Source organism: Ictidomys tridecemlineatus, chromosome 5, assembly GCF_052094955.1.
Source record: "Ictidomys tridecemlineatus isolate mIctTri1 chromosome 5, mIctTri1.hap1, whole genome shotgun sequence".
NCBI lineage: Eukaryota > Metazoa > Chordata > Mammalia > Rodentia > Sciuridae > Ictidomys > Ictidomys tridecemlineatus.
In genome coordinates this window covers 195,572,370-195,595,450 of record NC_135481.1, presented here as the reverse complement: position 1 = coordinate 195,595,450, position 23,081 = coordinate 195,572,370, and the positions used below count along the sequence as shown (strand labels likewise).

The 23,081-nt window shown below is 60.7% G+C and overlaps 1 protein-coding gene across 5 annotated transcripts in view; it reads left to right on the top strand.

The window, feature by feature from the left end:
- The window catches only part of Eya2 (EYA transcriptional coactivator and phosphatase 2), a 177,047-nt gene that overhangs the window by 72,000 nt on the left and 81,966 nt on the right, over window positions 1-23,081 (top strand). For all 5 annotated transcript variants that reach the window (XM_040274820.2, XM_040274819.2, XM_078052026.1 and 2 more), the window contains one exon: window positions 6,299-6,415. In XM_040274820.2, the coding sequence (XP_040130754.2) occupies window positions 6,299-6,415 (117 nt within the window). The remainder of the gene's footprint in view (window positions 1-6,298; window positions 6,416-23,081) is intronic.

The window sequence follows — 23,081 nt, the reverse complement described above, 5'->3', positions numbered from 1 at the left end:
AGTCGTGGCCATCGGGGCGTGAGCCTCTGAGCGGACCCGGGGTCTGTTCCGGGTGAGACAGGAAGCCACGGGAGGCCCTCGGGCAGAGGGCAGAGGCTGGGGAGGCAGAAAGGCCACTGGAGAGACTGAGGGGGGATCTGGAGGCCACGGCAGGGACCCACAGCTGCAGAAACAGCTGACCATGCACCACCATCGTCGACTTCACCCTCACTTTGCTTGATGTCCACTAATTCTTTAGTCCCCGTCTCACCCCTACAAGGAAGGTCACGCATGATCCTCCCTTGAGAAACACAGAAGCAGAGGATCAGAGAAGGTAAACAATTTGCCCAAGGTCACCCAGCTGCCTGGTGGCAGAGGTGGAATTAAACCCAGGCAGCCTGGATCCGAGCCCCACTGCCCGGATGTGGATTTATAAATCCTGGGGGATTACCTGTGACAGGTGTGGGCATCTTTGCTAACTATCCCCATCCCCCCACCATGATACAATCACATGTAAGCTCCCCAGCCTGGCTGACAGCCAAGAAAAATGCAGCCTCATTATTTTTCACATAAAAGAGAAACTAGCCCTGTTCCCAGACAAAACACGGCATCCGACGGATGGAAGTTAATCTGGTTCAAGGTTAGTTAACTGTCTCAGTGACCTTCCCAGATGGCACAGGGTAGGTGCTCAGATCACCCGCCTGGGATTCCGCCGCCCAGGGCCGGTTGTAAGGCCCCATGAATGGCCTCACCTCCCTGGGCCTCCATTTCCTCCCTCATACAATGGAAGTGGTACTAACTCCAGCCTCCCGTGGTTGCTGTGAGGATTAAGTAAAATTATCTATGTCAGAGATCATCTTAACTTTGTCTGAGGAGGGCTGGATATTAAACAGGGCCTATTTTGTGGGCCCTGTGGTCTCCGTCACAAATATTCCGCTCTGCTGTGGTGGCCTGGAAGCAGCCAGATGGTGTGTACACTGATGGGAGTGTCTGTGTTCCAATAAAACTTTATTTACACTCACAGGCCGGGGGCCGGACTCAGCCCATGGGCCCTGATCTATATAAAGGGCTTGGCTCTCAGGGCCCTGTTCCCAGGGGTGCCCAGTGAATGTCACAGCTGTGTCAATAGAAGCCAGGCGGCCACACAGCCCCAGAGTGTCACTGAGGAGCAGCAGGTGGAGGAAAATGCTTCCTTTGCCTGGCCGTGCCTGAGCACGCGGCGTGTGCCATCGTCAGCCCAGACCCTGCTGAATCTTGTCAAGAGGCTGTGCCCCGGGCACAGGGGACTGCTCACTGTGGCTTAAACAGCCCCGGGAGCCGGGGCAACTGAAGGGAGCAAGTAGAGACAGGGGTGTTGGGAGCACCCGGTATTTTTTTCCTCCATTTATTATGCAATATTCAAGACATGGAGGAAAACATAAAGAGCAATACCACAAACACCCAAGAACTGACCGTCCAGCTTGAAAAATTAATGGGGGAGGCTCCCGTCTTCTCAGAGACCCCTGCAGGTTTACAATTTCCTTGCATTTCTTTCTTTCTTTTTCTTTTTTCTTGTCTTTTCTTTTTTCTTTTTCTTTTTTTTTTTTTTTGTACCAGGGATTGAATCCAGGGGCGCTTAACCACTGAGCCACGTTCCCAGAGCTTTTATATTTTACTTACAGACAGGGTCTCACTAAGTTGTTGAGGCTGGCCTTGAACTCGTGATCCTCCTGCCTCAGCCTCCCAAGCCGCTGGGATCTCTGTCGGCATCCAGTGGCAGAGTGGAAACCCCGGAAGCAGGAGAGCCTGTCCTCTGCGCGTGCGCGGCTTTCCCAGGCCGTCCCAGAACCTTTTAGCGCTGCCGGGGCTGCCCTCGAGGAAGAGCAAGGGGCGGTAGCTCTGGGGGAGTCTGGCTTCCTCCTTCTTCCCTTTGCTCCCGTGGAGTACCCAGAGCCCACAAGTGCCCGGTCAAGGCCAGCAGGGAGCGAGGGCGGGTCTGCGAGGCCAGCTGGGAAGGCTGCCTGTGCAGGGTGACTGGGTGCAGGGAGGACCTCGAGCAGTGTGCACACCAGTCAACTGGGAGAGAATTCTGTGTTACATGCTGATCAAGGATTCGCACGATAGATAAGATCGGAGACGCAGGGGGCTGCAGCAGTTTTAGGCACAAGCCAGTTCCTGCCATCCTCTGTGCTCAGAGCCCCCCAGGACTCTTGTCACTCCAGGTCAAAGCCAGAGGTTTCCCATTTCCATACACCTGCCCTGCCCCCACTCCACGGCCTTTCTGACCCCCTTGCTCACTGCTCTCCAACACTGGCCTCCTCCATGTTTACTCATCCAACATACTGAGTATGACCTACCTCAGGGCCTTTGCATCTACCTCAGGGCCTTTGCACCTCTTGTTCCCTCTGGACATCGCATATCTTGCTCTCTTCACGTCCTTTGGGTTTTTGTTCAGATATCATCTCCCTCCAGGGACCTTCTCAGATCACCTGTTTACAATGCCAACTCCTGACTCGCTGTCACGGAACCCGACCATGTCCTTCTCTGCTTTGTTTTTCTTGTTCACATCATTAGGACTCTACGCAGAGACCCAGGAATCCACGTGTCTGGAGGGTTGAGGGGTGTGAGGGTGATCGGGGAGCGGGGAGAGCAGGCGGGGGCCTGGGGGGCAAGCCAGGCGGCCCCTCGTGCGGCCCGAGTGCACCCGGGGGTTGTGCTGACCACGCGGTCTCCCGGAACCCAAGCTCCAGCACCTGAAGCCTGCGTCCCGGGCCTGCTGCGGCTGCTGGGGACATCGGGTGACAGGCGTGTTGAATGAGTGCCCCGCTGTTGACACCCTCTCTGAAATGCTCCCCCCCACACCCCAGGCCTCCCTGAGCTGCAGCCTGAGGCTCCTGCGTGGAGGGTTCCGGGCACGTGGCGGGTCCCCACTGCCCTGGCCGTGAACGTGTCCGCCAGCGGCGCAGCGCCTTCCCGCAGACGGGAAAGACCAGGTTTTCAGTTTTTGCTTTAAGATCTTCAGTCCATCCCAGATGGACACTTGAGTAAAATAAAAGGAAACGGATGACACTGAGAGTTTAAAAAGGTAACGAAGCACGAGTCTGGACAGGGCCTCAGAGCCACGTCCTCCCCACCACCTGCCCTTTCCCACTGTGAGCTGTGGCGGCGCCCCGACCGCAACCCAGCAACACTGACCTACAGGATGAGGCCCTTCACGTCCCCGGCCACCTCCTCCCGTCCTCAGGGCCAGAATTTTAGGGTCCAGCCCTTCAGCAACAAAAGAGTGAAAATCCTTATTTTTCTTTCCTGTTCATTCCTTCTCCTGATGTTTACTGAGCACCTGCTACATGCCAGGCAGTGAGCCACGTCGGGGGATACCACAGTGGACAAGGCTGCCCAGCCCCTGCCCTCTGGGCACTCAGCCTCAGGAGGGGACAGGTGATGAGGGACCTGAGGGCGGACTCCCTGCTGTGGGGGCCCAGGGAGTCCTGGGCGGCAGCCTTCCAGCTGAGCGATGGAGGAGAGCCGTTAGCAGACAGAGGCGTAACCAGGAGCGGGGCGTGCATTCCAGACGGGGGACCCACTGCAGAGACCCCGAGTGCAGAGAGGTTCTTGCAGTTCGTGTCTGTTTACGATGAAGGAGGCCCAGGTCCGGCCAAGACATGTGCCCTAGTGCTGCAGGAGGAGCTGTGTCCCTCCATCCTGGGCCGTGAGGGTAGAACCTGGCCTTGACCCAGAAGCCCCCACCCCAGGCACTGGCTGAACATGGGGACGTGGACGCCAGCCGCTAAAACAAAGGAAACGGCTGAGCCGTGGCTTGAGCAGAGGATGCAGGACCTGGGGTGGCACCACACGGTTCCGGGTGACTCCAGGTGCCCAGGGAGACAGACTGTCCCTAGCGCCTGGCTGACCGAGCCTGGCGCCCGAGCAAAAAAAGGTGCAGGTCAAGTTCAGCCGCTGCTCTGTGGTCACTGCTACTGAAGAGCCAACTGTCTGCCACAGGAAGCCCCTCGTGTTGGTCAGCTTGGCACCACTGAGACCCACAAGAACCCAACAGGAACCGCTTAGGGGAGGAAAGTTAGTCTGCGCTCAGAGTTTCAGAGGCTCCGTCCACGGAGGCCGACTCCCTTGCTCTGGGCCTGGGGGAGGCAGAGCATCATGGCGGAAGGGCCTGGAGGAGGAGCCCTGGTCCAGTCACAGCCGCTGGGGAGCAGGAGAGAGCACCAGGGCCGCAGGGAAGAGGGACCCTTCTAGGCCCCGGCCGGCGACCCGCCTCCTCCAGCCACACGCCTGCCTGCAGTCACCACCCAGTCCATGCCAACCAGGGTGGACGATGAGGTCCCCGACCTCACCTCACCTCTGGACATTCCTGGGGGACACCTCATGTCCACAGCAGAGCACCCCTCCCCACCACAATGAGGACCCTTGACCTCGCTGTCAGCTGCCATTTGCGGGACCCGTCACCTGGACAGGCTTCCGCATCTTCAACACGGGGAGAGAGCTGCCCGCGGAGTGGATCTGCCGAGGGGATGAGGGTCTGCTCTTGGTGCCTCGGCAGGGTTCGAAGCTTCCGCCCTTTCCCCCCTTGACTTTCCTGACAACCTGCATTTCCCGTGGAAGTAGCTTCCAGGCCGAGGTCGCGGGACAGGCTGTCCAGGTCAGCAGGAGTGGCCGAGCCTCAGGCCCCCAGCCGCATCTCCTGACTCCGAGTCCAGCTCCCGATTCCCAGGGGGACCGTGGAAAAGGGGACCCTCAACCACAAAACCACCCCCAGAACTAGAGACCTCCTTTAAAGAAAGGAAAAATCAAACAGCAGCAAGACCCTGCTGCATACTGAGCGGTCAGACAGGGAGGAGCAGGTTTCTCAAGGACGGGAAGAGGGTGTGGGGGGGCCGGCGCTCGCGGCTCGTGACCCTATTTATTCAGCAATGTCCACAGAAACGTCTTCTGCCCTCGGACTCCTGGAAATTCACCCAAGACATACTGACACATGCGCACCAAAGCGTGTGTGTGATGACTGCAAACCACGCTGCAGCAAATACGTGGGTGTGTGGTACTTACAGACGTGAAACACGGCACAGCTGCAAATATGGAAGCAGGAGGCGCTTCATAATCTGTTGCAATGAAAGAGAAAATTGCAGAAGAGTATTACAGATCCCTTCAGTTTATTGATCAATTGGTTTTTTGATCCCAGGGATAGAACCCAGCATGCTTGACCACTGAGGCCCTCCCCCAGCCCTTTTTAACATTGCATAGAGACAGGGTCTCGCTGAGTTGCTGAGGGCCTCACTAAGTTGCTGAGGCTGGCTTTGAAGTCGTGATCCTCCTGCCTCAGCCTCCTGAGCTGTAGGCATCACAGGCGTGGACCACTGCGCCCAGCCTTCCATTTATTAAAAAGTGAGTGCCCACCTGTGACCTCACACACCTGTCCGTGCGGTGAACCCAGGAACCACAGCCCAGTAGCCGTGGCTGCCTGTGGGAAGGAGAGCTGGGTCCGGGGTCAGGGGAGGAGAAGACGCTTTTCTTTATGCCTCCGACTGTTAGAATTTTCTAGAGTGTGTTCATGACATTTTAGTAAAACGAAAGTGAGTGGGCCGCCTGGGAGGGGTCAGCCTGTCACCCTCAACGCCGTCCTTCCCCCGCCAGTTGCTCCGGGCTGGCCCCTGGCTTCGGGTCATCATGTCAGGTTTGCTGGATCAGAAGGCAGGTTTCTGCTGTGGCTACCAGGGTTGGTTAAGCAGGTCCCCGAGAGCAGGGCAGAGGGTGTGTCTTACCGTGAAGTGACATCCCTCACCCAGGACCTGAGGGACACTTCAGCCATACCTGGCACCATGCAGTGGGTTCAGGGGCTCACGCACCCCGAGAGCCAGGCAGGTAGCGTCCCCGCTTGTCATAGTGCCTGGAATGTAAGAAATAAATAGCCTCCTGGCACCAGGCCCGATGTCACGGAGACTGCCCTGGGCCCATGGATGACATGGGAAACTGCCAGGCAGCCTGCCGTCACACGGTAGCCAGGACAGCCTGCCGTCACACGGTAGCCAGGCAGCCTGCCGTCACACGGTGGCACGGTCCCACTGTGCAGGACCAGCCTGTTCTCAGAGAAGCCATCAGTATATACTTTGGGGTGAAATGTCATGATTTTTCCAAAACACAACGAGTACCTCGTTTAGCTCTTGGCTATCTGGGGCCGGCCAGGGGAAGGGTGCGTGGGCAGTCGTCCGCCCTCGAGCGGCTGCTGGCTGGAGGCTGAGGACGCGGTGCCATGGGGACTGGCCTCGGGTCTCCACCAGCGTGGGAAGCTTCTAACCCTGTGTCCTCGGTGCCTCTTTCCCCTCCCAAGGCATCAAGACGGAGGACAACCTGAACCACTCCCCCAGCCAGAGCGGGTTCCTCGGCTACGGCTCCAGCTTCAGCACCGCGGCCCCTGGACAGAGCCCCTACCCCTACCAGATGCACGGTCAGTGGTCAGTGCGCGGGGCGGGAAGAGCCGCCTTGAGTTCTGGGTGTGGCGGGACCAGCGGGTCCAGTGGGGACCCCGAAGTGCTGGGGGGAGGCACAGGAGCTGTCACCCCTCCCAGGCGGCCCGGGCTCCTGTGGACGGTGCCAGCTGACCTCGGCTGAGCTCTCACTGGGCGCCAGGTGACGTCGCGTGGGTCATCCACACAGCCCTGGTGACACTCTCAGGCGGAAACTGAGGCATAGAGGAAGTGACCGGGTCACCCACTCTGGGACAAGGAGTTTAGGTTTTATGACAAACACAGTGAGAAAGGGACTGAGTCGAGCCCCTTGGGGGTGCCATGGAGTCCCAGGCGCCCGGGGCCCTGCCCTGACCGTGACGGGCCTGTGTCCTCTCCTCCCACCTCTGGCTCCTGCCAGTGGACTCTCTGAGTCCTGGTGAGGGTCAAAGCCGCTGGGACTCGTCTCTAGCAGGGGGGCTGCGGGGGGCAGCGGTAGGTTGTGGCGCCAATCTAGGAGAAGGTTTGTGAGGACATTGAACTTGACCTTGGGTTTGGACCCACCTCGGCCAGCTTCTTCCCAGCTCTCCCAGTAGAACCCGAGCTCACTGCCTCGGGCTGCCAGGACTACAGCGCTGGACTCAGGCACCTCCCACCCGAGGCAGCCCCCGGCCGCCTGCTCAGGGACGGGAGAGGGACAGAGGGACGGGGTGGAGGGGCGCCCCTTCCCCCTCTCACTCGGTTTTGGTTTTATTTTTATTTTTTTTTTGTCTGTTTGTGGTTGCGGATGGACAGATGCCTTTATTCTACTTGTTCCTCTTTACGTGCCGAGGATCGAACCCAGTGCCTCGCGGGCCAGGCGAGCGCTCTGCCGCTGTGCACCTGGCGTCCCTTCAGGTGCCGGGGCGCAAGGTCAACAGGACAGTTCCCTCAGGGGGAGAGGTGTGACCAGTGACAGAGAAACAGATAATCCTAGGTTTCGTGGACGCCCAAGAAGGACCAAGGGTGGTGGCCGACCAGCAGTAAGGGAGCAGCAGTAAGGGGATGAGGGGCCTGCAGGATGCAGGGGGCAGCCCTGGAGGAGCAGACTGCGGTCCAGCAGGGAAGAGCAGGGCCAAGGCCCGGAGGCAGGAGCAGCTCCAGATGACATCTTGACTGTCTGGGGCGGCCAGGGGAAGAGCGCGTGGGCAGGAGACTGGTGCATGAGCAGCACCGTGAGGGAGGGAGACTGGAGCTGAAGCCGGAGCCGGGGACCAGGACGCGTAGAACAGTTTTCCTTCTCTGGTGCTTCCAGCGACCACGTGAGCTGGACACTGTCAACCCTGCTTTACAGATGAGGAAAAGGTTCAGAGAGGGCAAGGGACTTTCCCAAGACCCAGAGCCAGTGAGTGTCCAGGCTGGGACTCGTGGTTCCAGAACTCCAGAGCCTGCTGCCTCGTCCACAGCTGCCTTTCCCGGGTGCTGGCCTGAGCTCTGCCCGCTCCACCCCCCAACAGAGGGCCCCAGCTCAGCCTCCTCTGAGCCCCCAGCAGCCCTGGGATGTCGGCCCCGTCGCCCCTCACCTCACAGGTGGGGAGACCGAGGCACGGGGGTCAGTAGCTGAAGCAAAGTCCTTGGCTGGCAGCGGGGTTTGAACCCGGGCAGCTGCACCCCAAGCCCAGATGCACAGCTCCCTCCACACCTCGGAGAACCATCGAGAAGGTGACTCTCAGGCCTGGGACCCCCCTCAATCCCCACCAGCCCCCAAATCAGGAAGGGTCTCCCGCCACATGTCCACACTTTCAAGGGATGATGGGGTCATTTTCTTGTCCTCCACCTGACGTTAGGGCCATCGCTGCTGTGTCAGTGACACAGCCTGGCCCTTCGCACGCCTGACAGTCTCCTCCTGAAGTGTGTCTTCACACACAAACACCAAGGCTCGCCCACTATGCCCACCACACCCGCCTGCCCACCATGCCCACATGCCCACCACGCCCATCATGCCCACCACGCCCACACGCCCACCACGTCCACACGCCCACATGCCCACATGCCCACCACGCCCATCATGCCCACCACGCCCACCATGACCACATGCCTATTATGTTCACCATGCTGTATGCTCACCCACCATGCCCACCATGACCACATGCCCACATGCCTATCATGCCCACCACGCCCACCATGCCCTCATGCCCATATGCTCACCACGCCCACATGCCCACCATGACCACACACCCACATGCCCACATGCCCACCATGACCACATGCCCACCATGACCACATGCTCACATGCCCACCATACCTACATGCCCACCATGCCCACATGCCTACCATGCCCACCATGCCCACCACGCCCACATGCCCATCATGACCACATGCCCACATGCCCACCACACCCACATGTCCACACGCCCATCATGCCCACATGCCCACACACCCATTATGCCCACATGCCCACATGCCCACCACACCCACATGCCCACACACCCATCATGCCCACCACACCCATCATGCCCACCACGCCCACACGCCCACCACGTCCACACGCCCACATGCCCACATGCCCACCACGCCCATCATGCCCACCACGCCCACCATGACCACATGCCTATTATGTTCACCATGCTGTATGCTCACCCACCATGCCCACCATGACCACATGCCCACATGCCTATCATGCCCACCACGCCCACCATGCCCTCATGCCCATATGCTCACCACGCCCACATGCCCACCATGACCACACACCCACATGCCCACATGCCCACCATGACCACATGCCCATCATGACCACATGCCCACATGCCCACCACACCCACATGTCCACACGCCCATCATGCCCACATGCCCACACACCCATTATGCCCACATGCCCACATGCCCACCACACCCACATGCCCACCACGCCCACATGCCCACACATCCACATGCCCACCACACCCTCATGCCCACATGCCCACACGTCCACATGCCCACCACACCCACATGCCCACACACCCACACGCCCACATGCCCACATGCCCACACGCCCACATGCCCACCACGCCCTCATGCCCACCACGCCCTCATGCCCACCACGCCCTCATGCCCACCACGCCCTCATGCCCACCACGCCCACATGCCCATGTGTTTCCCCTTATCTTTCCCCTGGATTTGTTCCCGAGGGGAAATCAATTCTGCATCAACTCGGAGCACTCTGGAGGGTGGACGTTGGAGGGGGTGGTTTTGTGGCTTTAGGAATGGGTTGGGCCAGGGAACGCCGACCTGCAGGTGACCCACAGCCTGAGCCATTTTCCTGGTAATAAGAATCGGGATTTCACGGGTGTGGGAAGGGCCGCCCCTCATTCCACAGGGGGTGGGCTGGGACACCAAGATGGAGGGGCAAGCGCTGGGTAGGCCAGATGCCGCCCTGAGTTCTTCCAGCTCCTCTCAAAACCTTCCAGAAAGTTCCGCAGAGCCGCGGTCCTGTGAGGCGTGGGCTGAGGTCTGCATCCAGGCGGACTGCCTGCCCTCCACCAGGGCACAGTAAAGGTAAAGGGCCAAGGTTGTGGCCCCCACAGCCTCCGCACGGCTGGCCGATGCTTTCCTGGTTCCTAAGTCCACCCGAGGGTCCTTATGGTGACGCGCATTTCCCATGGGTTTGACCTTGTTTCCTCTCGGCTTCTCCTGACAGCACCCTGCTCCTGGCAGAAACGACCACAAAGTTTAAAAAAAAGAAAGAAAGTGGAGATTCCTCTTGTCTTTACCAAAGCTCAGAACCCCAGCAGCCATTCAGGAGCAGCCTGGGACAGGGACTCAGGATGGGTACAACAGGTTCAGAGTCCAGGGAAGGCTTGTAGCCAGCCATCTCAGCTCGAGCTTCCAAGGCCGGGTCGGCGGGTTCTCTGTGTGGGGTTCGTGAAATTCAGCACCGTGGCCGGCACTGACGAGTGGGTGATGTGGGACAAGTCACAGCCACAAACGCTCTGTCTGTGCTCCCCAGCTCTAGTGCTCCACGGAGAAATAAAGGGGTCGGAGAAGGCCCTGGTCCAATGCATCAAATAACGTCCGATGAGCGTGGGTGACCTGAAGTTAAGGGAGAGCGTCTCGGAGCCTTCGCAGGGAGTGGCCAGATGTCCCACCTTGGGACTCCTGAGGAAAGGCGTTCAGGGGGTCCAGGTAGACCCCTGCGATGACCTGTATGAAGTGCTCAAACAGTTCATTCTCTACTAGGTTTTCCGGTGGACGCGCACTGCTTTTTTCTTGTTTAACTAATCTGTTCTCTACGGAGTCATGAGTCTCACACCGCGGACTTTGCCCTTTGAAGTGCTCAACCCAGTGGGTTTTGGCGCATTCACAGAGTCGTGGCACCAACGCCACTAACTCCCCAGCAGTATCACATCCCCAAAGAAACCCGTGCCCAGAGCAGCCACGGCCACTCCCTCCTCCGTGTATCCCCGTGGGTTAAGAAGAGGCCCATTCGTCTCGGGGACAGTTGTCACTGACCGGGTCTGACACCTGGGGAAACCTGCCCTGACCCTGCGCCCACCCAGTTTCCAGTCCCCAAACCGTGAACCGCTTGTCCCGGTCTCTGAGCCCAAATCTCAGTGGGGCACGGGCGTCTGTTACGCCACCTGTCGCCACGACAACAGTGAGTTCACATGTGACTCATGATAGGGAGCCGGTGTCGGGACGCAGAGCTACCCCGGTCTGTTGGCGTTCCTCTCTCCGCCTCTCGGCCCCACATCTGCCAAGCGCCTGCTCGCTGCCGAGCCCCAGCCCTTGCTAAGAGCTCAGTGCTCTCGGGTGGCAGGTGTGGACGGCGACGTGTCCTGGCCTCGCGTCCTGGCGCGGTCTCCTTTGCGGGTCTTGTGCTCTGGGTTCACGGGGCTCCTCAGACGTGGGTCTGTAGTCGTCACCAAAGTGGGAAACGTGTGGGTCACTGTGTCTTCATGTCCCTCTGCTGGCTTCGTCCCCGCCCCTCGTCTTGGACACTGATCTCATTAGCGGTCCCTTCTGCCGTCCCCTCGCCCTGGGTCCTTGGGTCTTCCCGCCTGTGTGACGATCAGCAGCTCCGGGCAGAGCCGCTCCCACAGGAGCTCAGCGCCTCCGCCTCCGGGAGCCGGTCTCCGCCTGCCCTGCCCCGGCTCCGATTCTGCACAGACGGCCCCCTGGCCCCTCTTGGTGCATTTTGTCCTGTTTTCATGGCCCCACACCCCCGGGTCTTCATGCTCCGCCCGCTAAGGACTCTCACTCCTGTGGCCCCTGTGTGTCATCAGTTTCCTTTTGCACTCTCTGGAGGTCTCCCCAGGACGGTGACTCCTTTTGCTGCTACTCTGACTGCAAAACGGCATTGAGCCTCCCGCCCGGCCCTCCCTTTCTTCATAAGCTCCGTCGGGAAGACACGGTACCTTCTAGAAGATGGCAGGAACATCTGTACGCACTCTTGTTCCCAAAGAAAACTCGCTACCCGCCTCCTGCACTTGCCTTTCTGCATTTAGCTCTAGGCCTTGGAGGACGTTCTAAGCTGCTATGTACAAAAGAACATCCTCATTCTTTTTCCTGGGTGCCTATTATTCCATTGAGTGGTGTGCCGTGATCGATTTAACCGGTTCCTTAGCAAAGCCCGTTTGGCTCAGTTCCAGGCTTTGGCACTTTCTAATCAATGATGGATGTGGCTATGAAAACCCCACCTGTATGTTATTTATCCATTGATTGATTGATTGACACAAGTAGAGCTGAAGGGCCTTTCAGGAAGTGGGGCTCAGGGTGGAGGGGCATGTGTAAACTCAGCAGCTCTCCAGGTCACCCTGCCTGGGACCTGCACCAGTGCCAGCCCCACCACCGCGTGGAAGATGCCCGTTTCCTCGCACACGTGCGGCCGACCCAGCGCCACTGACTGTAGGCGATGTCGCCAGCCTGGTGAACACCGGGACCTCGGGGTGGAGTGGCCGCAGGCGTCCTGACTGCGTCTCTGGCGTCCACCTTCCCTTCCGTGAAGTGGATCAGACTTGAAGAGTTCTTTACAAGAAGAGCAGCAGGCACAGGCAGGCCGCCGGGAAGGCTGTCAGGCAGCTTCAGCCATCCACGTGGTGTGATCCCAGGAAGGACAGACAGAGGGACCGGTGGGCGAGAACCTGCCATCCAGAAAGGGACCCGGGGCGGGAGGGGTAGTACCTGGGGAAATGGCATCTCAAGTCACTGGGGAGAGACGGACCATTCGGCAGCTGGTGTTCAGGGACTACTGCTCAGCCAAAATGTCACGCCCCGTTACCAGGCACCGAAAAAATCCAAATGGACCCACAGTTTAAACGTCCAACAGAAAACCGTAAAAGTACTAAAATGAGAATAAGCACGATTTTATAACCTCGGAGTGGAAAAGTGTTTTCTCACCATGACTTAGAAATCCAAAATCCATAAATGAGAAAAGAGGAACAGATTGGACGCAGAGGCGCACGCCTGTAATCCCAGCTGCTTGGGAGGCTGAGGCAGGAGGATCGCAAGCCCAAAGCCAACCTCAGCAACTTAGTGAGGCCATCAGCAACTTAGCAAGACCCTGTCCCAAAATAAAATATTAAATGGGCAGGGATGTCGCTCAGTGGTCAAGGGCCCTGGACTCAATCTCTGGTACCAAGAAAAAAAAATGCTGTGTTTTTTTTAAGGGACTACAGCAGTTCTACGGGTTGACCCTGCTCTGGGCCGTGATTCTTCTAAGCGAGGGGATCACAGTGGGATGGCGCAGGGCTCTGGTGGGGTGCAGGGGGGACGTGAGCCAGGCGTCCTGCGAGGGTCGTGGGGACGTGGCAAGCTGGAAGCTGTACCCCACTGAAGCTGGGGGCAGGGTGTCGCTCGGCTTGGGCCCGTGGCTGCCGGACATCAGGGGTCCCAGCAGGCAGATCCGTTTTCCAGAAATGCCCCGAAACAGTATCTGAGTTTGGCATCTCCGTGTCGCTTCCTGGTACTGGCCGCGGACCTCGACCCTGTCCTGCAGTCCCCAGTGGAGCCCACAAGCAGGTGTGTGGCGTCTGTCCCCACGTCCTGCAGTCTAGCTCCGTATTTTCTTAACCAAACCACAGGGCCTTGTGCCAGGAATGGAGGGGGCCAGTCTCAGCCCGGAGGGACCCAGGAGCCACTGCGGGCCCTTCGGATGCCAGCTCCTGCCTTATTTCACAGGGAGGTGTGTCCTGGGAGCCTGGGTGGCAGCATCTGGGCCCAGGACCTCCTCCTGGTGAAGCGGGCCATGTCCCCACTTCTCCTGGCCCGGCCAGTTCTGAGCAGGCCAAGGCGGCCTGATCTCACTGCATCCATCGGGACGGGAGCCAGGCTTGGCGTCCCCGGGCTGCTGGACGCTGGCCGGTTCTGGATGTGAATCAGGGTGGGTGGGGTCCCCAGCCCGCGTCCCTGTGGCCTCTCCCCTCGGGGTCACCTTTGCGGGCCGGCGGGTTCGCTGCCCTCTGGAGCAGAGTCCTCTGCAGCTGAACACGGGGAGGTCAACCAGGTGACCTTTTCCTCTGGCTGGATGACGAGTCTGGTCACCTCTCTCCAAACGCCACGCGAATGACGGGTGAGAACAGCCGGATGCGGACTGAGCCTGGGGTCACAGTGGTGGGCGGGGGTCTAGCTGGCAGGTGGCCAGGACGGCGCCGTCTGGTGGACCTCCCGTGGCTGTGGAGCCTCCTGGGTCCCCACGGTGCCCTGTAGCCGCTGCCAGCCACGGGGGACACGGAGCCCTGGAAACGTGGCCAGGGAGACGGAGGACTGTGGTGTTCAGGTGGTGGACGTGTGGCTGAGGGCCTGGGCAGCCCAGCTAAGGGAGCTTTTCATGTCAACTTAACCTGGTGCGTGCAGGGGTGGGTGAGAGGGTGACCAGTCAGTGTTAAGGACCGAAATTGGTCCCCCGAGGACCCGCAGGTTCAAGCTCCAACCCCTGAGGTGGTGGCGTTTGGAGGTGGGCCTTCGTGAGGGAGTCGGGGTCAGATGAGGTCACGAAGGGACTGACGGCTTGGTGTCACAGGCAGCACAGATGTCACCGGCAGTGTGGTGACGGTGACGTGAGTTTCCATCGTGGTAGACATCTCTTCGAAAAATCAGAAGGAGATCCGGACGTACAGCCATCCTGCCCAGCTTGGCGGCTCACGGGGACACCTCGATAGCCCCGGGTCATGGGGGAGAGCAGCCCGGAGTGAGTCTACACGCTCGAGTGACAGGGCCGATAAACGGACTTCCAAGCAGACCGAGGACCACGGGTTATGTGTGAGCTGTCCCCAGCCACCCCAGCTGCCCAGCGGTGGTGTGGTCAGCGGGCCCAGGACTGGAGAAGAGCGGGGCCAGCAGAGCCGAGGGTCTGAGGCAACCCACTGGCGCCGGGGGACATGAAGATGGCTCTGCTCGGTGGCCGTGGGGTGAAGAGCCCCCGGGACGGGACGGCCGCCCACTGCCTTGAAGACTCTCGGGAGAAAATCTGGGCGACACAGACGTCACCAGCAGTGTGACCACTGGCCAGGAGCCTCTCCACGGGCATGGCCGCGATGTGGAGAGTCAGCGCGGTGGCTGGCCGTGAGGTCAAGGTCAGCTCTGCACCCTCTCCATCTGGCATCCACACTCTTCCGCTTCTCCCTCCCTCCATCCCGTCCCCTGAGGCTGCCCACAAGGTCCCTGACTTTCCTGTCCCCAGATGTCCCAAGCTCCCTGCTCACCGACGAGCGAGATCACACTGTCATGAGTCACTCACCTCTCGGTCTCTCTCGGAGCACAATGGCACATTGGTCAACCTGCAGTTAAGAGTGATGGAACCCGTCAGCTCCCGTCGAATGCGACGCCATCACTTCTTACACCGGCCGCGTGGGTCGAAGCCCTGGAAAAACGTCCCGCGAGTTAACCAGGTGCCCGAGGCGCTGACGTGCTGGGACGAGGTCGGCGAGCTGCACTGTAAGGAACCACATAGAAAGCGCCTCAGACTTTGATGGCCCTGAGCCTCTGTCCCAAGCACTTGTAACCCTGCCCTTGTCACTGAGGGCAGGCGCGATGGGTCCACAAATGAAGGGCAGGGCTGTCACTACAAGAGTGAGTGGTGGCCTGGACACATCCCCGCGTCCTAGGATCGTGACCAGGACTCCACTGGCGTGAGGGTCTGGTGGGACGCTCGAAAGTCAGATGGGACCTGAGACCAGCTTCAGTTTGCTGGACTAACCCGAGTGGCAGTACACCATGGCTCTTGTCACCTGCCCACTGGATGCCAGTAGTGTCCCCAAAGTATCCCCATGGATTTCCAGGCAGGGTGCCCAACCATTGCTGGTTTGCACGGTGACAGCTGAGGTAGGCAGGTGGCTGGGGGGGGGGGGGGACCGTCATCTTTCACTCAGCGAGCAGCCGGGAGCACGCCCGTCCCAGGTGACAGGCCAGGGGCAGGCTGAGCAGTCCTGAATCATCCAGAATCATCCAGCTCACCTTCCCCCCTGAAGGACCAAGGCCCGTTCCTTATTTCTGTCTCCATGGAATAAGGGGGGATGGGGAGCACAGCCTGGGGGGAGAGTAGGGCCTCGGGCAGGGGGAGCAGGGCCTCCAGGGCAGGGCCTCCTCACCCGGAGGGAGACCAGCAGCCACAGCCCTCCATCTCCACCCAGAAGAGGCCACGGCTGCGGCTGCGCAGTTTGCACCTTTAGAACAGGTCGGGTTTCATCTGCTCCTGGAAGTCGGTGCTAACTGGGAACCAGCCAGACCCGGCTGCCCCAGGCCAGAGCGTCCCACCCTGAGCCAGGAAACCCGCAGGGAGTTCCGAGGCTCAGGGGTATTTCATCCGCAGCAGCTCCGTGTGCCCCAGAGGGCCACCGCGTCCTGCAGACCCCAATCCACCTGCCTCCTCTACTGCTCCTTATTTTCTGTCATCCATTTTAAACCACATAAGTGATAACAGTGTCTTTCCAGAACTTTCTCTATGTATGTACGTGTATGTGTGCGTGTGTGCGTGTATGTGTGCGTGTATGTGTGCGTATATGTGTGTGTGTGTGTGCGTGCGCGTGTGTGTGCTTCTCTCCCACCAGTAGGAAACTCTGGGGTTTTACATCAGTGGCACCTTGCCGTGCTTGTTGTCTTATGACTTGGTCCTCTGCACCCGTGTCCTGCGGGTCCTTCGGTCACTTTACACACACACACAGCTTGTCTCTGGTCTGGCTTCCCAGGGCTGCACGGGGAAAGCCGGGTGCCTGGGACTGAGCCCAATCCACCCCCCACTGACCTGGGGAATTCAGAGCCCTGGCCGGACGGGTGGGGCAGGTGGTAAAGGGCAGCAGGGCTCCGCTGGGCTTTCCCAGCACAGGACAGTGCAGGGGGACACGCCTTCCCTCTGGGACGTCCCCTCTGTAATGTGAGGTGGGACAGAAGTCAGTGGCTCTCGGCCTCGCAGGTCCCAGTCCAAACCGAGAGACGCGTCTACATCCTGATGTGGGCCGAGAACTCAGGGCCAGGGCAGGTTCTGATCTCTGAGGGGCGATGAAATAGCGGGTGCCCGAATCTGTGACCTGGGGCCCCAGGACGCGCTCCGGGCAAGGCGCCACCTAGCTCAAGCTCGGGGCAGCAGGAAAGGTCCAGGCAGGAGCGGCTGTGGGCTCTGAAGGCCGTGGTCCCGGGTCCTCATCCACTCTGCCACTCAGCCCGGAGTGCTGCCCAGGCCAGCCTGGAGTCCACCTCCTGGTCATGTTCTAGTGAAACGTCACTGACCAGAACAGGCGGCCACCACCGGCCATAGTCTGCCAGCTCCTGATAGGGGTTTGTCTCCGTCCGCCTGGGATCGGCCGAGTCGCGTGACCGCCATCGGTGCCAATACTGAATCACACCAGATGACCCGGGCCAGGATTGCGTGTCTTGCCCTTCCTGAGGGGCCCCTGGTCCACTCTGCCCAAAGAGCTGGGAGTGGAGTGGCCGGGGCACTTCCGGGAAGTCCAGGGATGGTGTGAGACCCCCGGGAGCTCTTTACATCGCCGACAGTGTTCAGGTTGGGCGGGGGACACTCCAGCCAACAGAGCCCCGGCTACCTCAGTGGACACAGAGCTAAGCAGCCTGGGGTGTACACAGGCCACTGAGGTATGGGGGATGTTTGTCACCACAGCACACCGTCACCCCTCCTGACTGTCATTAGCACCAGAGATGAGTTCACGCCGGAGGGGACAGTGGCACCGGAAGCTGCTCTCATGGCGAGGAGGCCACTGCCCTTTGTGTCCTCTTGCACTTTCCACAGTCCAGGGGTAAAGTGAGCAGGACGCGGCCCTGGGCGCTGCAGGCTTCCGTGTCTCTGGGAATGTCTGTTTCGCAGATTGACGGCCTGGGATACAGCGACCCTGCCCCAAACACGCGAGACCCCAGGAAGCCGATGTGAGAGGACAGTGAGAGGAACTGTGGGGCTGGCGCTCTGGCAGGAGTGGGCAGGGCCAGGGGACGGGGAAGCCCGGACTCGGGTCCAGCTCAACATCTTCCCCACAGACAAGGGGAGGCCGGGAGGGGGACGTGCTGGGGTGACCAGCGCCCCAGAGGCCGGGGCAGGAGGCAGCCTCAGTCAGAGGCCAGGCCATCCCAGAGTCCATGGCCCTGTCCTGCCCAAGCCGGAAGGAAGTCGGTGAGGCCAGCCAGTGCGCGGGGCCCTGTGTCGGCGTTCTGGGGTTCCCCGCCCCGTGGCTGGGATTTGGGTGGCCCTAAAGGATACAAGTCTCAGGGTCCTGGAGGCCAGGGTGGGAATCAGGTGTGGGCAGGGTCGGCTCCTCCTGGACACTCCTAGGAGAGCCCCCCAGGCCTCTCCGCTGGCTTCAGGTGGAGGCCAGCCACGGCCTTCCCGGGCCTGCAGACCAGGCCTTCCGGGATCTGCCCCAGCATCCCTGGGGACCCCCTGGCTGTTGGTGTCCAGTCCCCGTCTTCTTGTAAGGACCCCCTAATCCCGTACGGCCTCGGCTTCACGTCTTTACATCTACGAAGACCCTATTTCCAAATGAGGTCACACCCAGGGACAGGGCGGCGAGGAGTCGACCCCATCTTTTCAGGAGACACAGGTCACCCCATAGCATCACCTTATCGGGGTCCCTGGCTGAGCAGCCACAGGCTCCGTGCAAAGAACCGAGCTCCGTCCCGAGGCGCCTCCCAAGACTCCCGGGCCTAGCGAGAATCGAAACCCCCAGCAAAGGGGCCTCGCGGTCAGCTGGCTCGCATTAGTCTCAGTCGCGTTAGTCTCAGTCTGAGGCTGTGGCGGCTGGGCAGGGCCGGACCCCAGCAAGTTCAGCGGGAGAGGCTGCCGCCAGCAAAGGTCAGGGCCCCCCTTTACAGTGTAAATACGACCCCTTCCCGCCGCCCCCTCCCCATCACACAATATCTCTTTCAAAGATCGCACAACACCAGGCGGACCGTGCCAAATTGGCTTTATTGTTTTAAAACCGGCCCCTTCTGTCCACCACCGCCCAGACCCCTCCCCGGGGGACGTGCATAATACATGTCTCTGTGGAGTCTCCGCCCCCACGTCCTCCTCTGTGGCAGCCCAGAGGCAGTGACGCCGAATAGTGTCCCCTAACCAGTACCTAGTGATGGTCAGTGTCACCACAGCCACCAGGAATGGGCGGCTAACTTAGTGGCAGGTGCCGAGTGACCAGAGACCAGGGACGGGGCTGGCCCTGACCGAGGGCCTCCAGGGGCCAGGCGGAGCCCTTGGCCCACCTCTGACCACTCGGTGCTCACTCCCTGCGGGTAGTGACCGGCTGCCACTTGACAGAGGAGAAAACCGAGGCTCCAGAGGGAAGCCCAGGGGTTTCCGGGCCGGATGAGGAGAGGCCAGCAGGTGACCGCCCCGCTACAAAAGCTAAGTGCCCCCAAAATCTCCAAAGTCGCGGTGACATTGCTGCGTGCTACTTAGAGAGTCAAAGTTCGTGCGGAAGCTCCCCGAGGAGCAGAGGGTCACATTTTAAAATAAGACAGGCTGTGGCGAGCGTTGCCTTAGGACCCGGTGACTGTGCAGCGGGGAGTCTCTCCTGGTCACCGGGGGTGCCAGCACGCAGGGTCATGGCAGGGTCATGGCAGGGTCATCACAGGGCCATGGCGGCCGTCCCAGCAGCAGGGCCAGGAGGGGTGCGGGCTTGGCTGGCGGCGCTCCACAGACCCCTGCTTCCTGACTGTAGCGTTTCCAAACAACCTTCCCACTTGGTCCAGGATGGGCGGGCGTCCTGCTGAGTGTCCTGAGGAGTGGGCCTCCTGCCCCCGCCCTGGGCGCAGCGGGGCTCACGGGCACAGATGGGAGCCTCCCCTTTGTGGCCTAAAGCAAAGCTTCCTGCTGTCATTGTCCCCTCCTGAGAGTTCTGGTCTCGGCACCATGGCCAAGTGCAGGGGTTCAGAACCTGGCCTGCACGCCGGCCCCCCCACTCCATCCCCTGCCACCTGTCACGTGTCAGCTGTGACACCACTCCCTGGCCTCAGGGTCCCCATTTGTCAGATGTGGGTGAGAGGAGCCGCACCTCCCCCGGAGGTCATTGCAGCCGGCAGACAGGGCAGGAGTCGTGGTGTGGGGACAGGACAGAGCTGGGTCCAGGCAGCCCCCATGGGGGAGAGGGGCAGAGTGTCCCTGTACCTCAGTCCCAAGATCTGCTGTCCCAAGTGACCACAGTGCCACCTGTCAGAAGAAGGACAGGGTCTCCCTGGGCTGGGGTCAGGGTGTCCGCAGGCTGTGCTCCTCGAGGGTTCCGGAAGAATCTGTCCCTGCCTCTTCTGAGCCAGCCACAGTGGACGGCCCGCAGCTGCCCGCCATGCTGACTCTGCCTCCCTCTCCCACCTGCAGGGTGACGGCCATGGAACTGGGGGATGGAATTGGGTCCCGTCAGGGGGCCAGGTGAAGGCCTAGTTCAGGTCAGCTGATGGGCCACCTGGGCCTCTCCGCAGCCTGCCGTCCTCTCTGCCATCCACCGTCACCGTCCCGGGCTGCGGGGCGGACTCTCTTGGGGCGCAGGGCACGCTCTGCCCACCACACCCACCGCCCAGGGCGGGTGGATCCAGAGCGTCCTCCCTCTGTCATTGAGGCAGGTCTGGGGCTGGGTGGGGACCCCGCGGGTTGACCCTGCGCTGTGGCGACGTCACGGAAAAACAGAGCTGCAGAAGACGCCCAAGGACCCCGGAGAGCCCCCTCCAGCCTCCCCTAAGGCCGATCCTGCACGACCCGCGGCAGAGGCGGGAGGAATCGGGAGCGGACACCCACTGAGCCAACTGCAGGCTTCCTGCGGGTTGCAGCCGGTTCCCCAGAGGGTCCACTTCCTGTTCCCGGGTCCACTTCCTGTTCCCGGGTCCACTTCCTGTTCCCGGGTCCTCTTCCTGTTCCCGGGTCCACCGAGGTCCCCTCTGCTGTGAGTCGCCGGGCCCCCCTAGGCTCCCCTGACCTCGATGCCTTGGGTGAATGCTGGCCAGGGGTTGGGGACTGGCCCTTCACTTGAGTGTGTCTCATGTCCCCTGTGGTCAGCTGCTGGTTGTGCAAACTGGTGGTGGTCAAGGAGGCCGCGCAGGTGAGGTTGGACCCTCGGCCGGTACATCCGGCCAGGGCTGCGGCGCGGAGACGCCGTCACTAGTGCCGAAGCTCAGTGGGCAGCGCCTGTCCCCTCCCTGTGCCTGCTGCCTTGTACAGAGAGGGCACCAAATGTAAAAAAAAAACCAGCAGGAAACCTCAGCGGGCCTCACCTGTCCCTCTGCTGACCGGTACCGTGAAGCGCTCAGGAAGTGGGATGCCCCCGGAATTTCAGGGAACCTTTAAACCCCGCTGCCAAGGCAGGCGCGGGTGGGGCGCCCCCACGCAGGGCTTTGGGGACGACTTGACCTGTGCTGCGTGGAGGGGACGACCGAGGTGGGGAGCAGCCCCTGCCGAGATGAAAGACGCTGGTCCAGCTGCTCAGAGGATCAAACCTTCAAAGCGACGTGAGGTTTGAGGGCAAGGAGTGAATTATGGCTCCCAGGACGGGGACAAGGGGCTTTGATCTGGAAGGGGACGACATCTTAAGGGAGCGGGGCTCTCGCCTAAGTGATTCCCGCATCCTCCTGGGGTGCATTAGAGGGACCCCTTGGAATTTACAGGGCTGCGGAAGGAACCGGATTCCTAATGGCAAACAGTTGGCGGAGCAGCTTGGCGGGCGCAGAGGAGAGGAGTCCTGGGGCATTTTGTGAGCTCCTCCCCCCTCCCCGCCAGGCGGTGGGAGAGATTTGCGATCCTCAGAGGCGTCGGAGGATTGCCGCGGGAGGTCACTCTGGTGAGCCCTTGACCTCTCCCTTTGAAAAAGTATCAATTTGGAGACGGTCGTCTTTACTGCAGGAAACTGTAGACCAGAGACGGATCTTGGTTCTTTGGACGGCCACCCTGCCACTAGCCAGATATTGGCCGCTGCTCATCCCAGGCCACGCCCTGGCAGAGGACTGCTGTCCTGCGGGCTCTGCCCCTGCAGCGTCCCCGTGGGCATGTGACTGGCACCGTCCAAACCAACCAGGCGCCTGCAGCTGGGAGCAGGAGCTCGCGCCGTGTCGGGGACACCTGCGTCCCCTCCTCCCTAGAGAGGCCTGCAGCTGCATGGAGCCAAACCCCCACTGAAGTCTCAGGGGTAGAAAGGAGAGCAGGTTGGACAAAATGGAGGTGCAGACCAGCCAGCCCAGGGTGACCGCCTGGCTCCAGGCCCCAGCTCTGCTGCCCACAGCCCCACAGTTAGAGGTCGCAAGTTGCCGCCAAGTTCTCGTGTCCTGGGAATCCTGGATCAGATGTGAACAACCCCACCGTACCCCGACAACCCCACAGGCCCTTCCTTGCCCCCCATGGCCCAGCCCGTCTCACCTCAGGACACGTCACCACATTCCCCTCCAGCCCCGGGGCCAGGGTGTCCACTCCACTGAGCAGGGCTCCTCATGGTTCTGTCCACTCCTGTGGCCCCCAGGACTTGGGCAGACTGGCACACAGTAGGTGCTCAGGAAACGTTGGTGAAGGTGCACAGTAGGTGCTCAGGAAGTGGTGAAGGCACACAGTCGGTGCTCAGGAGTGTCAGTGAAGTGGTTGACGGTCTCCTGCCTCCCCTTGCCCTGCTGATGTCCTGTGGAGTGGAGGGTGGACTAGGCCAAGCAGCCAGGGGCTCACGGCGCCTGGCTCAGGCCAGCTGCTCAGTACTTGGTGACGATGTCAGCTGATTCACTCCTTCACTTCCTCCTTCAGTAAGTGGGCACGGGGCAGACGTGCCCAGGGCTGTGCTGGAGGTGGAAATCGGCCAAGGACAAACAGCTGCTCTCTGATTGTCATTTCTTAGGAACCTCCTACTCTCCGGAGGACAGGTCCCTGGAGCCTAGTTGGGTGGAAGGAGATAGCGGTGCCCCTGCTTCTGCAAGATGATGGCAGGAGTGTAGGGCCACCAAAGAAAGGACGGTCACAGCTGGGTAACGTGAGCTGGGAGGAGCAGGGAGACCAGGAGAGGGCCAGAGAGGTCCCTTGTCCCTGACTCGGAGCAGGAGGCTGCAGGGTGGGCAGCATCACGCCCAGGTCCCCACCGGCATCACCCGCAGCATGTTGGACCCCTCCGCCTGGCTGCACCTGCAGGTCACTGAGGGGTTCCTTGGTGACGTCGGGGCTTGAGGGAGCCCGTCCCCTGAGACGCTCGGTGCTCCCTGGTGAACCACAGGACAACACGGCGTCTGGGGCCTGTTTCTGGCCTCCGCGCCTCTAAGGAACCA